Here is an 18,781-nt window from a genome sequence, read left to right on the forward strand (position 1 = left end):
TGTAAGACTTGAATAGGCTAAAGTGACTCCATGCTAATAGGCCAGACTGTGCTTCTTCATATGCTAATTGCTACCTTGGTTAACAGCCCGCCCAGGGGCAAACGGTTTGACAAAAGGTGACCCTAGAACATTTCCTGCATAAGATAAGCAATGTGTTTTCAGTCTTGTTCTGTGAATTCCCTGACTCTTTGTTTAGAAAAACCTTATAAAAAGTACCTCAGCCCCCGAGCAGTTGCCTCTCTGAGCCACCTGGCTCCGGGAGTGCCGTCTGGCCAGACTAATAAAGGTCTCTTTTACCATCTAGCCTGGTGTGTTCCTTCCTGGGTTTCTCGGTTCTCTGTCGTGTTCCCGGAGCCTCGCTGGGTGTTAGGGCCCAGCATCGTGGAGGCCTTTCGGCTGTTCACGCTCCGTGGAGTGGAAGTGAGACTTTAGGTCTTACACTTCCATCCACTGCCTTGCAGCAGCAGAACATTAATACCCTTCTCAGCTAGCTACTGAAAACACTTCCAATGCTAATGAGAAAATATTAGCACTCTGAAGGACACATCAACTTAAAATTGAAATAAATTGGATACATGACAGTGATTACTACCATCAGCATCTGGGTAAGTGTATTATCTTCCATTTCAGCCAAAAATTTTGCAATTACATTATAAAATATATATTAGTAACTACAAAAACACTATACTATGAAAAAATATTTCCTATGATGGGTATTCTTTCCTTGTGCATTCTCATCTACATAAAGTGTTTTTCTTGTTCTGTTCCTCCTCCTCCTTTGAAAAAATGTATGTTTAAATGTTCTTACCCGTGATACCGTTAAAGAACTAACAGGCAACTTTCTCTCATATGTTTTGTCCATTAAAGATGCAAGATCAGCTGTGAAGACAAAAAGGAAAAGAGCTTTGTTAAATAAATATACATGTTTCTTAAGAAAAACCTAACAGCAGGCTGGGGATTTAGCTCAGTGGTTCTGCCCCCTGCCTTGTAAGCACAAGGTACAGAGTTCCATCCCCAATACCAAAAAACAAAAACAAAACAAAACTAATAGATATGATTCCTGCCAGATGGCTGCCAACACTGCAAGTCAGTATTGAATCAGATGCTTAATCTTGTTCTTTTTTTAGAAAGCTTTTACATAAATTAAAGAGACCAGTAACTTTTATAAAGTTCTTTGCATATAATTGTTTAAAAATGGATCAATAAAATATTTCTGGAAAGAGATTAAAAAGTGGTATTTTTGACAGACTCCAGGAAAAGAAACTAGATGAGAGGCCAAGAGAAGGAGATTCTGCACTGCTTACCTATTTATTCCCTTAGCATTTTTAGGCAGGTAAATTTATTAGCTATTCCAAAATTTAAAAAATGAAATTTACCAAGTGACTTTTAAACATTCCCTGAACAAATCAGAGAAGTTCCCTGACTAAACTTAGTGATTTTTTTGGCCCAAATTATTCCTATTCTGTTTACTTCTAGTAGAACAACCCTAGTGTTACTTGGTATTTCTGAGATTATATTTTTATCTCAGAGTCTAAAAAGATGTGAAATGCTGGTGGCATGCTTTCCGAAATATTTATTTCATGTCATGTCCTTGCTTCTCAAGTTTATAATATCTTCTTTCCCTCTGCCCCCTCACTTATACTCTCAGCTTATGATTTTATCCAATTTCACTTTTTAAAAAAAGCAATCAAAAGAGAACTTCATCCTTCTTGCATCAAATCTACTAGGCTAGTGGCATCTGTACTCATATTACTTGGCCTTATATTGTTACAGAAGATGAAAAGGTTTTAAAAACAGTAGCAAAACATCTTCTCTTGCTCTCAATATTTTCCATAGCTTCTTTGCTCTCCTTAGAGAGACTCCGCCTTCAAAGAGTCAGCTTTAAAGTAACACTTATGAATTCCTTCGTTCCCACTCTTCAACTCAATCTAATCACCACTCCACTACCACCAGTGACCACCAGCACGCTGTTAGATCCAGTGGTTAATTCTCCATTCTCATCTTGCTTGACCTCTTCTATGTACCTCTCTACAGTAACTGATCATTCTAAGAGGTATTTATTCTCTCTGCCTCTTCCTCTTGGCTTCCTTTACAGGAACTCCTCCTCTTGACCGCCTGCCCTCTCCTCCCCGTTTCTCCTTTCTCATCTTCCTCCTCCTCTGCCTCTTCCTTCTCCTTTTTTGAAACAGGGTCTCACTACTTAGAGCAGGCTGGCCTTGAATTCTCTGAGTAGCCTAGGCTGGCCTCAAACTTGTGATTCTCTTCCCTCAGCCTATTAAACACTGGAATTACAGGTGTGTACCACTGACTGTGCTTCTTTTTGCCTCATAAATGGGAATGCCCCAGTCTCTGTAGTAGACTCCACTCTTCCCTTGACCATCTGTGCTTAGTTCCTAGGTGATCTCATTCCCCCCATGGCTTTAATCATTGTCCATAGACTGCATGCTCTATGTACGTATAGCCACCCTCACTTCTGCCTCAGTTTCACACTTGCATTTCCAACTGCATAGGTGATTTCCCCATCTGCTTGTCTAATAGACCTCTAAACATTACTGGTACATGTCCTCTTAATTTTTCAACTCTCTATTCTAAGTGTATTTTCCCTATCCCACATAAATGGGATGGGAAAACACCTGCTGACTTACTCAGACCAAAAAAATAGGTATCAGTTTTAATCCCATTCTTTTTCACATTTGTCAGCAAGTCCTACAGGCTCCATATTTACACACACACACACACACACACACACACACACACACACATATTGGTATATATATTATACCATACATATATATTATAAAATACATTATATATAAATATACATACATTTTTTCACCAGCACTAAGTCTCTTTCCTGACATTACTTTAATAACTCTTCACCACTATCATTTAATCTCCATCCAGCAGGCTAAGGCTTTTGAAAGGCAATTCAGATCATGTCATTCTCTTTTCTGAACCACCCAATGTCTTATTATAGTTAGAATAAAATCCCAAATATTTTTAGGAACTATAAATGCCTACATAAACTGGCCTGCGGATTTTTCTGCCTTACACTAAATTAACTGTAAAATCCATGAAGGCATGAACTAAATTTACTGATCTATTCTCAGTCCTTGAAACCATTCTATGAAAGACAATGAATATCTAAAGAAATCAATAAAAGGAATGAAGAGTATGGAAAAAGAAGTGACTGGATTGTCAAGGCTTTTTTACACTCAGGTAGTTGACATTAGTATCAAGTAATCAGAAGCTACTATGAGATAACCAATGAGTAAGCATTTGATGACCTCTTACGGTGCACTTAAGGTTCCCCCTCTCCTTTCCCTGGGGTAGTGATCTGAATGAATAGTGACTAGGGGAAAATAACTTTTGCAGGGGTGGGAGGGGGGTACCGGGGATCAAACTTGGGCCCTTGCGCTTGCAAGGCAGGCAGCGGAACCACTGAGCCAAATCCCCCGCCCTTAAATAATTTTTTAAGAGTAAAACTCTTAAAACCTGATACCCGATGAGGTGCAAAAATAAATAGCTTTCCAGCTGGGCATGGTATTGTGTGTTTACAATCCCAGCACTAAGGAGGGTGATGCAGGAGGACTGCTGCAAGTTCAAGGCCAGCCTGGACTATCTAGTGTGTTTAAATCAGCTTGAACTACATAGTGAGATCCTGTCTCAAAAAACCCCAAACAAACAAACAGATTTACTTATAACCATCTTAAAGGGATATGACACTTATTTAAGGAACATACAAAACAAATCCTCAAAACCCCTTTACACTAAAGGCAATTAATATTGTTGATATCTGTTTACTTGCAGGATAGATGTCAAACAACTCTCTCAGGATGCCAAGGCTTTATGAACTCTTCCTGTAGAGGTTCTTATGATGATAGGGAGTATAAGAAATTGCCTTCCTTTAATTCAAAATAGATACTGTTAATAAGCAGGATCAGGAACTACTGACCTCATTAAAGTAGTCCTCAGGCCCCATTTCCTTGAGGGTTCCACACACTTAAAAGTCTAACCAAACCCTGGACTGAGATGGCTTTGCCAGTCACTTCTAAGAGTTGTCACCAAACATTTATATGGAGGCCCCTCAGTTAAGTGAACTCAGCCAGGCTTAAACCAGGCAACAGCTGCACAGCCTGCATCTGATGAATGTCATTTACATACTGCAAGTCAGAGGAAGGTTTGCTGCTAAATACAACATTTGACCAATAAGTCTCATCACAGTGCTGGCATGATGGATGAGGCAGAAAACTGCATGGAGCCAGGAGAGCTGGGGATGCTGGGACAGCGGCAGCCTACAGAGGGCCAGCGCCACAGGCTTTTGGACGGTGGGCTCCACAGTCAAAGTCACACTTGATGTTTCAGGGAGGGACCAGCAGGGGCCCAAGTTCTGCTCAAAGGGATGTGCCAAAGAGGGTGTTTGCTGGTTACTGAGCTCCTCAGGAACACATGCTGCAGCAGATGGGTGGGGGAACAACCAGAGCTACATGGATTAATGTATCTGCAGTTTAAATGCTTCTTTCAACAAAACCTTTAACACTGCAGAGATACAGTGGAAATGTGAGTTTCTTGAGGACTTGCACCAAGACAAACATTGAAGGGCAGTGGCACATAAACCTGGTGGAGGATCTGAATGGTGTGAAGGGTTTTAACATGTGGGACTCCTGGGCTTCCTGCCCAGAGGGAGGCTGTGACTCAACTCCCTAGGACTGAGCTAAGTTCCAGGAGACTGTGGCACTGTGGCCCATCAAGCATTCATCATTATGTTTACCCTGGAGGCAAGGAACACTAATGGGTTTTGGACCGCGTTCCTAAGCTCAAAGAAGACAGCAGATATAAAAGCATTTTAAAAAGGTGGTGCGGGGGAGAGACAGGAATTCAACTTCTGGATTTAAGACGAACCACATACTTTAAAAAAAATTCCTTTTACCATAAAAATAAAGCACCTACAATTTTTTTTTAATGTTTCAAATATGTGACTGAGCTTTCGAGATGATAGATGTAATTCTCAGAGGCCAAGTCAACAGGGTAGCAGAACCTAGGGGAGTTAAAGAAGTAATAACAATTCAGTCCCTGAGGGCACCTCAGGGCTCCAGTGACAGAGAGCTTAAATTTTAAAGACTTATAGGTGACAGGATAAAATCAAGGCTTTTGTAAAATGAGGAAGTGATTCAGAGCTCTTCAGGTAGGTCCAGGGAGTCAGGACTACAGTGAGTTTGAGGCCATCCTGTCCTATATAGTGAGACACTGTCTCAACAACAACAAATAAAAAAAGAATTATATATAAAGAGCTAATTTTACTAAGTAATCTAAAAATAGGAACTACTCAATAGTGACAAAGCTCATCAGTAACTGCCTGAGGAAACAGGGTGTGGGAGAGTTAAAAGGAAGGAGGAACGGATTATAAAGAAAGGGGAAAGACCTTTGGGGTGTGACAAAAGTTCTCATCTTGACTCTGGTGATGATTTCATGATCATATACCTGTACATATTAACATATTTTAAACTGTGTTCTTTGAATATGTTTAGTTCACTTTACAAAAACAAAACTTCAACAAAGCTCTAAAAAATGAATAATTTAGAAAACAGGTTAGAGACAAGTGACGTGAGAACGAGTGAAGAGCAGATCCCGAAGAAATGACACAGAATGCAGCAATGATCAAGATGAGACTATGACGAGTTAGGAGACACTGAGTAAGGTCTAAATAGAGTAAGGTCTAAAATATATTTAATTACATTTCCAACAGAAGTTAAGTAAAGAGAATAGGAGAGTTAATATACAATGAGATAATGGCTGAAATTTTCTGGAACTGAAAAAAATACAGGTTTTCAGATTCATCTCGTCGATAAGTAATGTAAACTCATTGTGTTATGTTATCGTGAAACTGAAAAAATGAGGGCATCAAAAATGGTCAGAAAGTTAGAAAGGAAAAAGAAAACAACTACACTAGTAGCTGTTTTCACAACAGGAATAAAGGAAGACAAAAAAGAATAAGATGAGCAAAATAGAAGTAAAAGGAATTAACCTAGTATTATTTATTATAGACAGCTAAACTAGGCAAACATACAGGCAGTCAGACAGAGTCAGACTCTCAAGAGAATCAGGGCAAAGGTAAAAACAGTACAACTGTGGCCTGAGGCACATCTGGTGCAGGCTAGGCCTCATGATAAAGATGAATACTGGAGGGCAATCAATCCACCAGCTGTCTAGAAAGGGGGGCAGTAAGGGCTACAGAAAGAAAAACAGAGACTTTCCTAATTTCAAAGTACATGAGGGGCCAGGAGGTCAGTGTCTCAAAGTGGGCAAAGACAAAGACACTCCAAGCTTGTCACTATTTACTGGGTTCATACAATAATAGGAGGGAGAGTAGGATGACTCAGAGTGGCAGTACTCTATGTTGATGAGAATTTTAGGTCACTGAGGAGCTTATGTTGATGAGGATGGTGGATGGTGAGATAAGCAAAAAAAAAAAAAAAAAGGTTTTAACAATAGTGGATGGGACATGTTAAGCTGATAAGGAATTTGTCCCTCCCCAGATGAATCTTTTTTTTTTTGGTACCAGGGATTGAACTGGGGTCCTTGCGCTTGCAAGGCAGGCCACCCAACCACTGAGCTAAATCCCCGGCCTCTTTTTTTTTAAATTACTACTCAGTTCTCAAAGAACCAGGATGTCTTCAGCTGATATAATCTTGCCCTTAAGCTTTACATCATCAGGGGACCATTGAGGCCTCAGCTGTGACCACAGCAACACAGAGTTATGTTTCCGTATGCCACATGGGCAAGGGCATTAGGCCTCAGACAAACCAAATTATAATTTAATCATGAAATTATTTTTTCCCCAAAATTATGTAGAATGGCTCTTGACAGAAGAAATGACCAGTCCTAAAATAAGTGGTACCACCTGGTATAATGAAGCTAGTAGAAATCAGTCACCTTGTGATGGGTGACCAAGATCCTCAGACTCATCCCTTCCTAAAAAATTCTTTGTTCCATGTACACCTGATACATTTCTTGCTTCCTCATTGGATCAATGTTACTTAGCAACTATAGTTATAATCTTCCTGGGTGATCATAGCTGCAACCCATACTGTATCCACATGGCTGTGCTCTATAAAACTTCTCCTGAGAAGTGGGGTGCTCAACAAATATTTCCTACATTTAACCTCTATTCTTTTTTTTGTTGTTGTTCGGGGGATCGAGCTCAGTACCTTGCACTTTCAAGGCAGGTACGGTGCCACTGAGCTAAATCCCCAGCTTTTAACCTCTGTTCCTTAAATTCATACTTTGATTTCAGGAAACACAAACTTGGCACGTTGGACATTTAGCAGGCTGAGAGTTGTATTTCCCCTACATTACCTGGAGGTCCTATATCATTTCCTGTATCAATGTCATGATATCTAGCAAAACTATCTTTTTAAAAAAATGACAAAATAATGAAAAAACTCAGAATTTATTAGCAACAAATACTAAAGGAAATTTTTAGAAGCTGTGTTTTTGGAAGATATGCTTTGAGAAGAAGCAAAATGATCCTAAGGCAAGGAAGATTTGTGATGCCACAATGATGAGTTATAAAATTGGCTACATGGGGTGGGGGTGGGGTGACTGACCTGGTCAGACGTGGATGAGTGTATATGCACTTGTGTGTATATGGAAAGTTCTAAAGGATAGTGGAGTGTGATGAACATTGAAATTTAATTTAAATAGGCATATCAGAAGATATAGGGCAACAAGCTTACAAGAGTAGAAATGGAGAATCCAGACAAATGAAGGAGGGAAAAATGCAAAAACAAAAACAAAAATTAAAAAAATAAAACCTCTACTCAATCTAAAAGGATAAGAAAAAAAGTCTAATTATAAAATATGATGGAAAAAGTTAAAACACATCAGTAATCATTGAATGACAATGTAAATAGACTGAACTTTCTAGTTAAAAGATTTTTGAGAGGTTGGTAAAAAGCACTAGAGAGTCACAGTACCTAAAATTCTCAGAAAGAAAATGGAAATCTCCTTAATGACCATGAAAGCTACAGTGGAGATGCACCAGAAGAGAAGGCTCTTATAAAAGAATTGGTCTCAAGGTCAAAGTTGGAGTGAGGAAGGTCACTGAAGAAAAGATGGATCCTCCATTGGAGGCTGGTAGCTTTATTGAGAAATAATTGCAATTTTTCATGATTTCTATATTTCTACAATACTGATTCTATTGTAAGACTTGAGTAAACTAAAGCGACTCCATGCTAATAGGTCAGACTGTGCTTCTTCATATGCTAATTGCTACCTTGGCTAACAGCCCGCCCAGGGGCAAATGGTATGACAAAAGGTGACCGTAGAACATTTCCTGCATAAGATAAGCAATGTGTTTTCAGTCTTGTTCTGTGAATTCCCTGACTCTTTGTTTAGAAAAACCTTATAAAAAGTACCTCAGACCCTGAGCAGTTGCCTCTCTGAGCTACCTCGCTCCGGGAGTGCCGTCTGGCCAGACTAATAAAGGTCTATTTACCACCTAGCCTGGTGTGTTCCTTCCTGGGTTTCTCGTTTCTCTGTAGAGCTCCCGAAGCCTCGCTGGGTGTTAGGGCCCAGCATCGTGGAGGCCTTTTTGGCTGTTCACGCTCCGTGGAGTGGAAGTGAGACTTTAAGTCTTGCACTATAGTATCATTACCCAGACAGGCAACACTAAGCTTTTTCTGGGCTCTAGGTCATACATGCATCTTACCTAATTTATGGAATTAAGAAATAGATACTGGTTATTATTGTCCTTCCTAGAAGCAATCTTGGAAAATGTGCTGAACCTGCACTTTTGTTTCTCACATTTTAAAAGAAAAACAAAGACGGACCAAATATACCATGCATAGCACTAGCAGAAGAAAGTATGGGAGGTTCCTTAGGAACCAGTTTCAATAAAGATTTTTTAGATTTCCTTCTATGTGTTTTTCCATCAGAATTTTTATCTGTTTGTTTGTTTATTTATTTGGTACCAGGGATCGAACTCAGGTCCTTGTGCTGCTTGTGAGGCAGGCAGTGGTACCACTGAGCTAAATCCCCAGCTCCAGAAATTTTAAAAAGTTCCAATAAGGACATACACAGAAGCAAGGTATGTACACATATATGCTAGGATAATGAGGATAATATGCACAAATCAGACTAAACTCCAGAACTGTCAGCAGATGATAAATATGAAAACCTGTCAACGAATAATGACACTGAGATTCAAATATGGAACTGATAAAAGTTCTATTAAAAAAAAAAAAGGAATGCAGACTTCAAATAATCTCTACCAGGGCTCAAAATCAGTATTTGAAAATTACTGTAAGGCACAGGTCTCCACAGATGAAATGACATTGCAAAACTAAACATAAGCTAAAATAGGAGAAGCAGCTGTAAGAGACCTGAATTCAAACATATCCATAGTATAATACTCTTCAAATTGAGTGAGGAAGTTCTTAACAAAACAAAATAGAATAAAGTGTAACAGTAACTGAAACCAAAAGGCATACCTTACTTTGTGATTACCTACACAATGAAAAATTGGAAATAAAATATTTAATTCAGTAAGGTTTGTGTATCCAATTCTGCTCAAGTCACCTGGGTCCCTGCCTCCTAGCAGGACACCTGAGCAAACTTCCTCTCAAGGAAGCTGTGAGCTTCCCCAACAGTCCTGACCCCCATCACCATGGCCAACATGGCTCCCCAGGGGTATATGTGCCCTGCTCAGTCACTGGGGGACGTATCCTGTAATGCATCAGCTGCTAAATGGTTAGTCATTAACGTTCACCTGGTACCTTCCTGCTGATCTACGAGTTATCAGACGAATTTGAGGGACAAAGCTTTAATTCAGTATTTAGCCAAAGTGAAGCAAGCCCAGTACAGAAATCATAAAAACCTATAACCTTTCCCCTGAAGCAGGGAAGCCCAAGAACTTCTAGGGCTCTACAGAGCACAAGTGGGAACTAAGGCCCTATCAATAAAAATATCAACTGTAATGTATTAAAATGACCAAACTGTATATTTTAAGTCTCCTAAATTCCCCAGGCTGGCCTTGAACTTGTAATTCCCCGGCCTCAACCTTCTGAATACCTGGGAGTATAGGCATGCACCACACACAGCTGCACTATTTAAATGTAAGAGTTCACAAGGACATTTAAAAAAATCCTTACTGATCATCTTTGGAAGATACTGTGAAAACTTCCTCTTCTGTACAAAGAGCACTAAAGGATAACTGTAATGTTGACAAAGGTAAAATTCCTTATAAATTTTTTCTAGGTAATGAATGAAGAAGTGACAATTAAAACAACAATAGCTTGTAGTTCCTAATGAAATAATGGAGCCAAGCAATGACCACAAATGATCTTTAACATGCACAGAGTGTCAAATGCTGTGGTGCTTCCTGACACAGTCATGTCAAAACAAAAACAAAAACAAAAACAAAAACAAAAAAACACACCAAAAAAATGAGCCCTGAACCTAGCCTGGTGTGCTGGTGCTGGTAATCTCAGCACTTAGGAGGCTGAGGCAGAAAGAGTTGGTGGCCTTCTGGGATGCATAGGGAGGCACTGTCTCAAGAGGGGAATGGTAAAGAAAAGCACTGAATTTGATCAAGCCATTTTCTTCAACTACCATTTAGGCAGAACATATGTTAACCACCCCCATACTGATGAAATCAGCAAATCCAGAATATGAGACCACAAAAGACCTGTTTTGAGAGGACAGACTAAAGAGAGAGGGGGGAGATTTAAAGATATTTAAGAGGCATTTCAACACATGGTAATATATGACCTTGTCTGGACCTCATTTCAATAAATGTGAACAAATTTATAAGACTGGGGAAATGTGAACACTGAAGAAATATTTAATGTTAAATTACTAAATTGTAGGTATGTGAATGGTATTATAGTTATCTTTTAAAAATTCTTCAGAGGTACATACCAAAATACATATAAAACGATTTGATAATTGAGATCTCTTAAAAAAGTAATCTGATGGGAGTATGGAAACAACAGGGACAGGGAACTGACAAACGCTAAAGCTGGATGACGTGACACGGATTTACATCACTACTGCTCGGTTTCTATAGAAACATTTAAAGAGGCAGAAAAGGGTCGGGGGCATAAAATGCACGTACCGGCCTTAGCTGACCTGGTCGAATCACACCATTAAAAATTCATTTATGATACTATCGAAGAAATGTGAAAACATGGTCTCTCTGTTTCGGGCGTGACAGTGGTGCAGGGCCCTCATCTTTTAGGAAGATTCCAAGTCGGGGCCTGGCCTAGGATTTACCTCGGGAGCCCAGCGTCAGAGTCGGGCGGGCGTGAGAAGCGAAGGCTGGAGCCGCGTGATGGGCCCAGGGGGCTCCTTAGACCATTTCCTCCACTCGTGTGTATGTTTTACAATTCTCCTAGTAAAGCATTTTTAAGAAGTAAGCTATGGCGCTAGAAGTCAGTCGATGGCTATTTCTGAAGAGTATGGGGCGCCACGGGTCGGCTCACCTGTGGCAACTCACTAATTTATCACATTTCAGGATGCACTGCACACTGCAATACAAACAATAAGAGCAAAAGAAAAGAAAGGCCAGTCTGCTCCCAGGGTCAAAGGGAAGACTCCGTGGGCCTCAGGCCCCACAGCCACCTCCGAGAGCTTAGGGCGGCTGAGGAGCGCCCGTCCCGGCAGATGCAGCCCACGCCTCCGAGGCCCTCCTGTCCAATGGGGGCCGCGGCAGCGAAAACCTCATATCGGCCCTCCTCCCTCCTCCAATCCGCGAGCCCGCCCGAACACCTCGCGGTTCTCCAGCTCACCGCGCCCAATCCTAGAGCTCCACATGCCGAGCGCGGTCGTGCGAGCGCGCTAGCGCGCCTCGACAGACCCGCGCCCGCGGTTCCCCAAGGCCCACAGCGCCATCTCCTGGCCGACATTAGGGACGCAGACACCGACGCTCCCCCAACAGCGCGCTACACCTCTCTGCTCAGGCCAAAGCCCAATCCTAACACCCAAGTAGAAACTAGGGAAAGCAAGGAGTCTTGTGGCGGAGAAGCGAAGAGTACGTGTTTCATTGACACATTCTGTTACACAGCGGAGAAGAGTCTCCAAAAGCCCCTGATATTTCGCCCAAGTGGTTGGAGTTGCAAAACCTCACCCGGCTTCCCGTATTTCACCTGGGGTTACAGGTGAGGGACTAGGTCACTCCACTTCTCTCTGAAGCACTGCCATCCCGCGGCAGCATCAGCACCCCCGACGCACAGGAGCAGACACCAAGGCGACGGCCGCCTCCAAAAACACGCAGAGTGGGAATCCGGCCGACCCTGGGTACACCAGGGCTGTTCATTTTGTCAACAAAACGATGTCATTGTGATAACGCCGCTCCTGGTGCCCAAACACATCTGTGTCATTCACATCTCTGCCTGTCGTCTTCACAGTGACTCTGCATTTGAGTGCAAGCCTTCGCCACTTCATTGTTCTGCTTTTTACTGAAGTTGTGCCAAAGCATTTATTTATATTTTGAAATACGTATTTACTATAAGTTACTTCCCCTTTTAATATCATGGTAACTGTATAGATTTTTAAAATATGTATGAATTACATTATCTTTGAATTTTAATTTTGCAGGGGTAATGGGAAAAAATGAGAACCAAGACCTGTCATGTAAAGGTACAAGAGCCCAATGATGAATGTAACTGTGCTGTATACCTAAAATGTACCAATAAACTCAATAAAAAAAGAATTTAATTTCAAGATAAAATGAGTATTATAAAGTATTTGTTATTAAAAAATATATCACTTCTTGAGCTTTTGGCTAAGATCAAGTGAAAAAAAAAAAAAAAAAAGACGATGCCAAGCCTCTTCTCTGGAGAATCAGACTGCAAGTTCCTCAGGGAGAGGCTGCAGTCTCTCAGCTTCACATCTTGCACAGATTGCTTTGCCTGGCACCCTGCGTTCTGAAACCCCAATAAGGGAGCCACAGCCAGCAGGTACATCCCCCATGCAAACCAAAACAACAACAAAAGCCACAGTGGAAGAAGTCTCCGGAAAAATATCAGATCAGCACTGGAATCTATTCAAAACTTAATCACCAGCCTATTATTCCCTTGGCCGATGTCCCATCTGAAGTATGTGCATAAAGAGTGGTGAGTCAATGGCATTGGTGTCTTATAGAAGAAAGGCTGCTAACTGTTTATATTACACAGGGAAGGAGGGAAAAGGAAATTCAACTATAAACTTATTGCCGGGAGAGATGTTTACCACCTACATTCCTAAACGCTTATATCACATTCCAACTTGGCTTTTAAATCTATGCCTATTAATGAAATAGAGAAGAGTCAAAAAGGGACCTAAAGATCACAAGGAGTTTTAAAAAAATGAAGAGATTAAAAATAAAAAAGAATGAAAGTATACTATTCTGTAAAACTAGACAGGTTGATGCAAATTGTACAATTAAAAGGGACAAAAAGGGCTGGCATGATATGGTATGATGGTGCACACCTACAATCCCAGCCCGTGATTTAGCAAGACCCTGTCTCAAAATAAAAAATAAAAGGACTGTGGATGTAGCTCAATTCCAAGGCTCTGGGTTTAATCTCCACTATAAACCACACATACACACACACACACACACACACACACACACACACACACATACAAAATTAAAGGGAGAAAAAGCAAAAGCAAGCAAGACAGCAAGGTGTGGTGGCGCACACCAGTAGTGCCAGCAAGCAGAAGGCTGAGGCAAGAGGATCACAGGAGTTCCAGGCCACCCTGAACTACAAAGTGAGACCCTGTCTCAAACAGACAGACACCAAACACAAACAGCAAAATAAAGGAAGCCAGAAAAAAATCATTTCAAGAATAAAATATTAAAAATGTAAAAATTAGCAAAAATGATTTGCTACATGTAAACTTTTAATTCTTTTTCAGACTTAAAATGTGCTTATCTGAATTGAATCATCATACAAGAAAGCATCATTTCACACATACACCATAGGACTATATGACAGTGGACACACGGAGAGGCTGCAAAGGGTACACAGCCCACCACGTGAGTGCATACCAAGGTGACATTCTTCTTTTTCTCTTGCTTCCCATTTGTGGCTGTCCACATAGGCTGCCGAAAGCAGGCATCTTTTACCTGAGGAAAAAAACAATTATCTCAACATGCATGGTTACACACAATTTTATTTTTTATATCTGCCTTACCAAACAGTGTCTTTATCACATTTTAAACCACTAGATTATATTTTCTGAAATTCCAATATGATATTGTAGTCAACTCTGCTTAGATTACAATTCAGTTCATAACAAAATGCATTCAAACTCTAACGAGTAGAATTTTACGGGCAAAAATGCTGGTAATTTTGTTCCTGTAACTTTAGTACTAGGAGCCACTTATCTTCAGTAAATTATAACCCAGGTAAACCCCAGAATTTCTTAAAGCTCAAAACATGTGCAGATCTAGCTGCTGTTTAACTCATTAACTGAATGCATTATGATTACTAGTCCTAAAAACATTTCCATCTGTGTTAGATCAGCGTATTTACCCTGACTTCACATAAAACAGAGAGTAGTGTGTTAGTGATCCAGTGACCTCGCACCCCAGTAAAGTAAGCCCTTACCAGTTAAGAAAGAGGAATTATAAGAGCCAAATTTGAAGTAACCTATAAGGTAGTGTAGCTGTGTTCCCACCAGCACCATGCCTGGCATAAGCAGTGCTCAATAAACATGGGCTTAAGGAATGAGAGAGAATAAAGGGTAGTTTCATCAAAACTAAAATTTTTATGCTTCAAAGGACACTCAGGAAAATGAAAGAGCAATCCACAGAATGGGGAAAATATTTATAACTCATTTATCTGATAAGAAATTTGTATGGCACATATAGCTCTTACAACTCAAAAAGAGACAAACCAATTGTACGATGGGCAAAAGAAATCTCAGAAAAATATGTATGTGTACACACACATAATCATTTTTCAATGTCTTTGGGGGAATTTGTGCAAGGATCCTCCATGGCTACAAAAATTCTCAGAAGCTCAAATTCTCTACATAAAATGGTGTAGTATTTGCATGTAAACTAGGCAATTCTCTTATATACCTTACCTGTTATTTTTTGAGACAGGGTCTCACTCTGCAATTCAGGCTAGCCTTGAACTATGTAGCCCAGGCTGGTCTCAAACTCGTGGCAATCCTCCTGCCTCAGCCTAATGACTACTGGGATTACAGATGCATTTTTTAAAAGATATTTTTGATTTGTGGTTGGCTGAATTCAGGGACTCAAGAGGTGTGAATATGGAAGGTGGAATGTGTGTGTGGAGATTTTATATATATATATAAGATATGTCTATATAGATATATATCACAAACAACCAGTGGACATGTGGAAAGATGCTTACATCACTTGCCAGTAGGAAAATGCAAATCCAAACTCACCTAGAGATACTACTTCACACCCACTATGATGACTACAATCCAAAAGCAGATGATGTCAGCTATTAGTGAGAATACAGAGTAACTACAACCGCATGTAGTGCTCATGACAATGTGAAGTGGGGCCGCTGCTTTGGCAGTTTCTCAAACCGTTAACACGGAGTTACCATATGACCTAGCAATTCTACTCCCAGGTACATATACCCAAGAAAAAAAGAAAACATGTAACCACATAAAAACTATACACAGATGTTCATGGCAATAGTATTAATAACAGACAAGAGATGGAAGCAATCCAAATATCCACCAGCTGATGAATGGGTATCAAAACTCGGTAGAAGTTACAATAGAATATTATCTGGCAATTAAAAAATGAAGAACATGGCCAGGGATTTAGCTCAGTGGTGCCGTCACTTGCCTTGCAAGTGCAAGATCCCCAGTTCGATCTCTGGTACAAAAAAAAAGAGGAACCTCAACATTATGTTGAGTGAAACAATATCAGTCTCAAAGGCCCACATATTATAACTCCATTTATATGAAATAGCAGAAGAGGCAAGTCTACACAGACAGAAAGTAGATTGGGGATTTAGCTCAGTGGTTCTGCTGCCTGCCTTGAAAGCACAAAGTCCCGAGTTTGATCCCCCATACCAAAAAAAAAAAAAAAGCATATTATTGGCTACCTATGGCTGGGAGGTAGAAACTGGGAAAGACTAGGGGGAATTGGAGAAGGACTGATAATGGATACAGAATTTCTTTTTTGGAGTGATAAAAATATACTAAAACTGACTGTGGCAATGGCTGTAAAATTCTGTATAAATAGTAAAAACTACAGAATTATAAGCTTTTAATGGGTAAACGTATGAGATGTTATATTTTAACATTTTTAGCCTTGATAAAGAAACAGAATGCATAGCAGATAATTACCCAGAGGACATTCCAGAACACAAGCCACATACAACTAGATAACATGAGGGTTGATTAAAGTTTCGAAATGTTATTGTTACTTTCTTTCAACTAAAACAAATAAATATATTTATGTGGATTTACAGATAATCTAATCCTTCCCTTAGCTTGTTAATGGAAGGTCTACATATTAATGTTACAAAGAATTTCTATAAAGTCAGGGACAGAACATTAAATGGAGTGTATAATAGTAAAGTAGAATACCTAAATGAAATCCTCAAACTTTAGTATGCATATATGAGTCTCTAATTTCAATTAAACTGCAGATTCTGCTTCACAGGTCTGAAGTGAGGACGATTTTGCATTTCTAATGAGTTGCTAGGTAACAGTGATGACAACTGTTCTCAGACCACAGGTGAGTTAGCAAGGAGACAGACTGATCTGAGCTTAGCAGGTTTAGGTTTGAGCCTGTCCAATCCCACTCTAAATGTTAACACCCAAGAGCATATACACAAACTTTTCTGGAATCTCTTACCTTCTATAGTCAATATTGCTTGCAGCAACAATAGTCTCTAAACAACTATCAACTATGAAAATTAAATCCCATTTAATTTTAGGACATTTTCAAAGACCAGTATTTCCAAGTTTAGTGAAATTGGATGGGTTCTATCAATATCCTTACATATTATAGTTATTTTAGCTTTTAATCAAATGTCTCCAAACATTATTTATACTCAGAGGGAAGCAGTGTAACTCTCAAAATAGATGCACTTTAGCATCACAAAGTAACTGCAAATCCTTGCTTTGCTAATAATAAATGGTACCAAAAATTACACAGTCTGACTCTCCTTTATATACAGAACAGGAAAATAATGCCTATTTCAGTACGGTAGTTTAAGTAAGTGTATATATTAAAGTCTACTATGTAATGGTATAATTTCCACCCTCTAAGCTTCTTCATATACTTAAGTCACTTATTTGGTTCCATCTTTATTGTTTTTCCTTTCATCCTCTTAATCATTTTAGCTGTACTTCTCCATTCTATCTTAAGAAGTGTTCTAAATATCGATTTGTCATGAATTTGTACTAGTGCTTTTCCTCTTGTTCTTTAACGGATCAAACATTTCAATGACTATATGTTCCTTATCAGCATTCCCAAATCCTGAGAAGTCTCTGTTGTACTAGTAAATATACATGACTCATTTCACTTAATAGTTTCCAGTTCCCTTTCATTTCCTGTGCATTACAGTGCTTGTTCAATATAACTTCCTGTGTTGATGAAAATGTTCTATTCTGAGCTTTCTGATACAGGAGACACCATCCACACAGATCAGCTGAGCTCTTAAAACATAGCCAGTGTCTTCCAAATGACTGAATTTAAAATTTTCTCTTTAAGTTTAATTAGTTAGGTTGCTACCTACCATATTGGAATAACACAGATGTAATTTGCCAGAAGTTCGACAATTCAAACTAAAATGAAAATGCTAATTGGAAATTCTCAGTTCACCCTGGTACATATTTAATTTCCATTCCCACCAGGCGTGGTGGTGCACACCTGTAATCCCAGCACTCAGGAGGCTGAAGCAGGAGGATCACTGTGAGTTCCAGAACAGCCCGAGCTACACAGTGAGTTCCACGTCAGTCTCACTACATAGTGAGACCCTGTCTCAAAAACAAGTAAATAAATAATTTCCATTCCCTTGTTAGAATGGTTACCCCTAAACATTCTAAGCAACCATGATTCTCTTCCTGATTTGCTATCCAGGGTATTGCTTAGACTGAGGAGCATTTATTAGTAATTAAACTTAAATATGCAAATAATAGCTACAACAGCCAATTCCTACTGAGGTGGTGAACATGATGCATACCAACTTGCCACTGAACATTTTTACTAAGAAAGTCAACTGCTTAAGCTTCATATAGCTAAATATGAGGTTACACAGTGATATTTAATAGCTGTTCCCGAAGACAAATGAACAAGGGTGTGTGTTACTTGGAGGAGGGGGGCAAGTAAGCAAGATTGGTTCAAAAGACCAGAGGCACTGGAAACAATGTGAATTACTGCTTACTGCTGTGTGTGTGTGTGTGTGTGTGTGTGTGTGTGTGTGTGTGTGTGAGAGAGAGAGAGTGAGTGTGTTTCTCTCCCTATATCTTCAGGCCAACCTCGAACTCACTTTGTAGCCTAGGCTGGTCCTAAACTCTCGATCCTCTTTTCTCAGCCTCTTAAGTGCTGGGAATGCACAATTATTGCACTTTAATTATATGATCAGGTACATCTGTCAACATTATGCGGCTAACGTTATTGCAAACTTGTTTTTGTAAATACTTTTAAATCTTTTCCCCCGGTGTTCTCGTCATCAGATCCACTAAGGAAAACTGTATGGGGTGCCATTCACCTGAGATACTAAAATGCTTTAAAAATAGTAACAGCCTTTGTTATCTACATGTGAAAAACTATAGCAAGGAAAGGTCA

General features: G+C 39.8%; 1 protein-coding gene across 2 annotated transcripts in view; it reads right to left on the bottom strand.

Annotated features, from left to right (window-relative positions):
* Mrps27 (mitochondrial ribosomal protein S27) overlaps nucleotides 1-18,781 on the bottom strand; it is a 101,528-nt gene that overhangs the window by 82,077 nt on the left and 670 nt on the right. For both annotated transcript variants that reach the window (XM_010637329.3, XM_010637328.3), the window contains exons 2-3: nucleotides 14,036-14,113; nucleotides 809-879 (exon numbers count right to left, since the gene is read on the bottom strand). In XM_010637329.3, coding sequence (XP_010635631.1) covers nucleotides 809-879; nucleotides 14,036-14,113 — 149 coding nt within the window. The remainder of the gene's footprint in view (nucleotides 1-808; nucleotides 880-14,035; nucleotides 14,114-18,781) is intronic.

This window comes from Fukomys damarensis, unplaced genomic scaffold (assembly GCF_012274545.1).
Source record: "Fukomys damarensis isolate Sample0158 unplaced genomic scaffold, DMR_v1.0_HiC HiC_scaffold_1, whole genome shotgun sequence".
NCBI classification, from domain to species: Eukaryota; Metazoa; Chordata; class Mammalia; order Rodentia; family Bathyergidae; genus Fukomys; species Fukomys damarensis.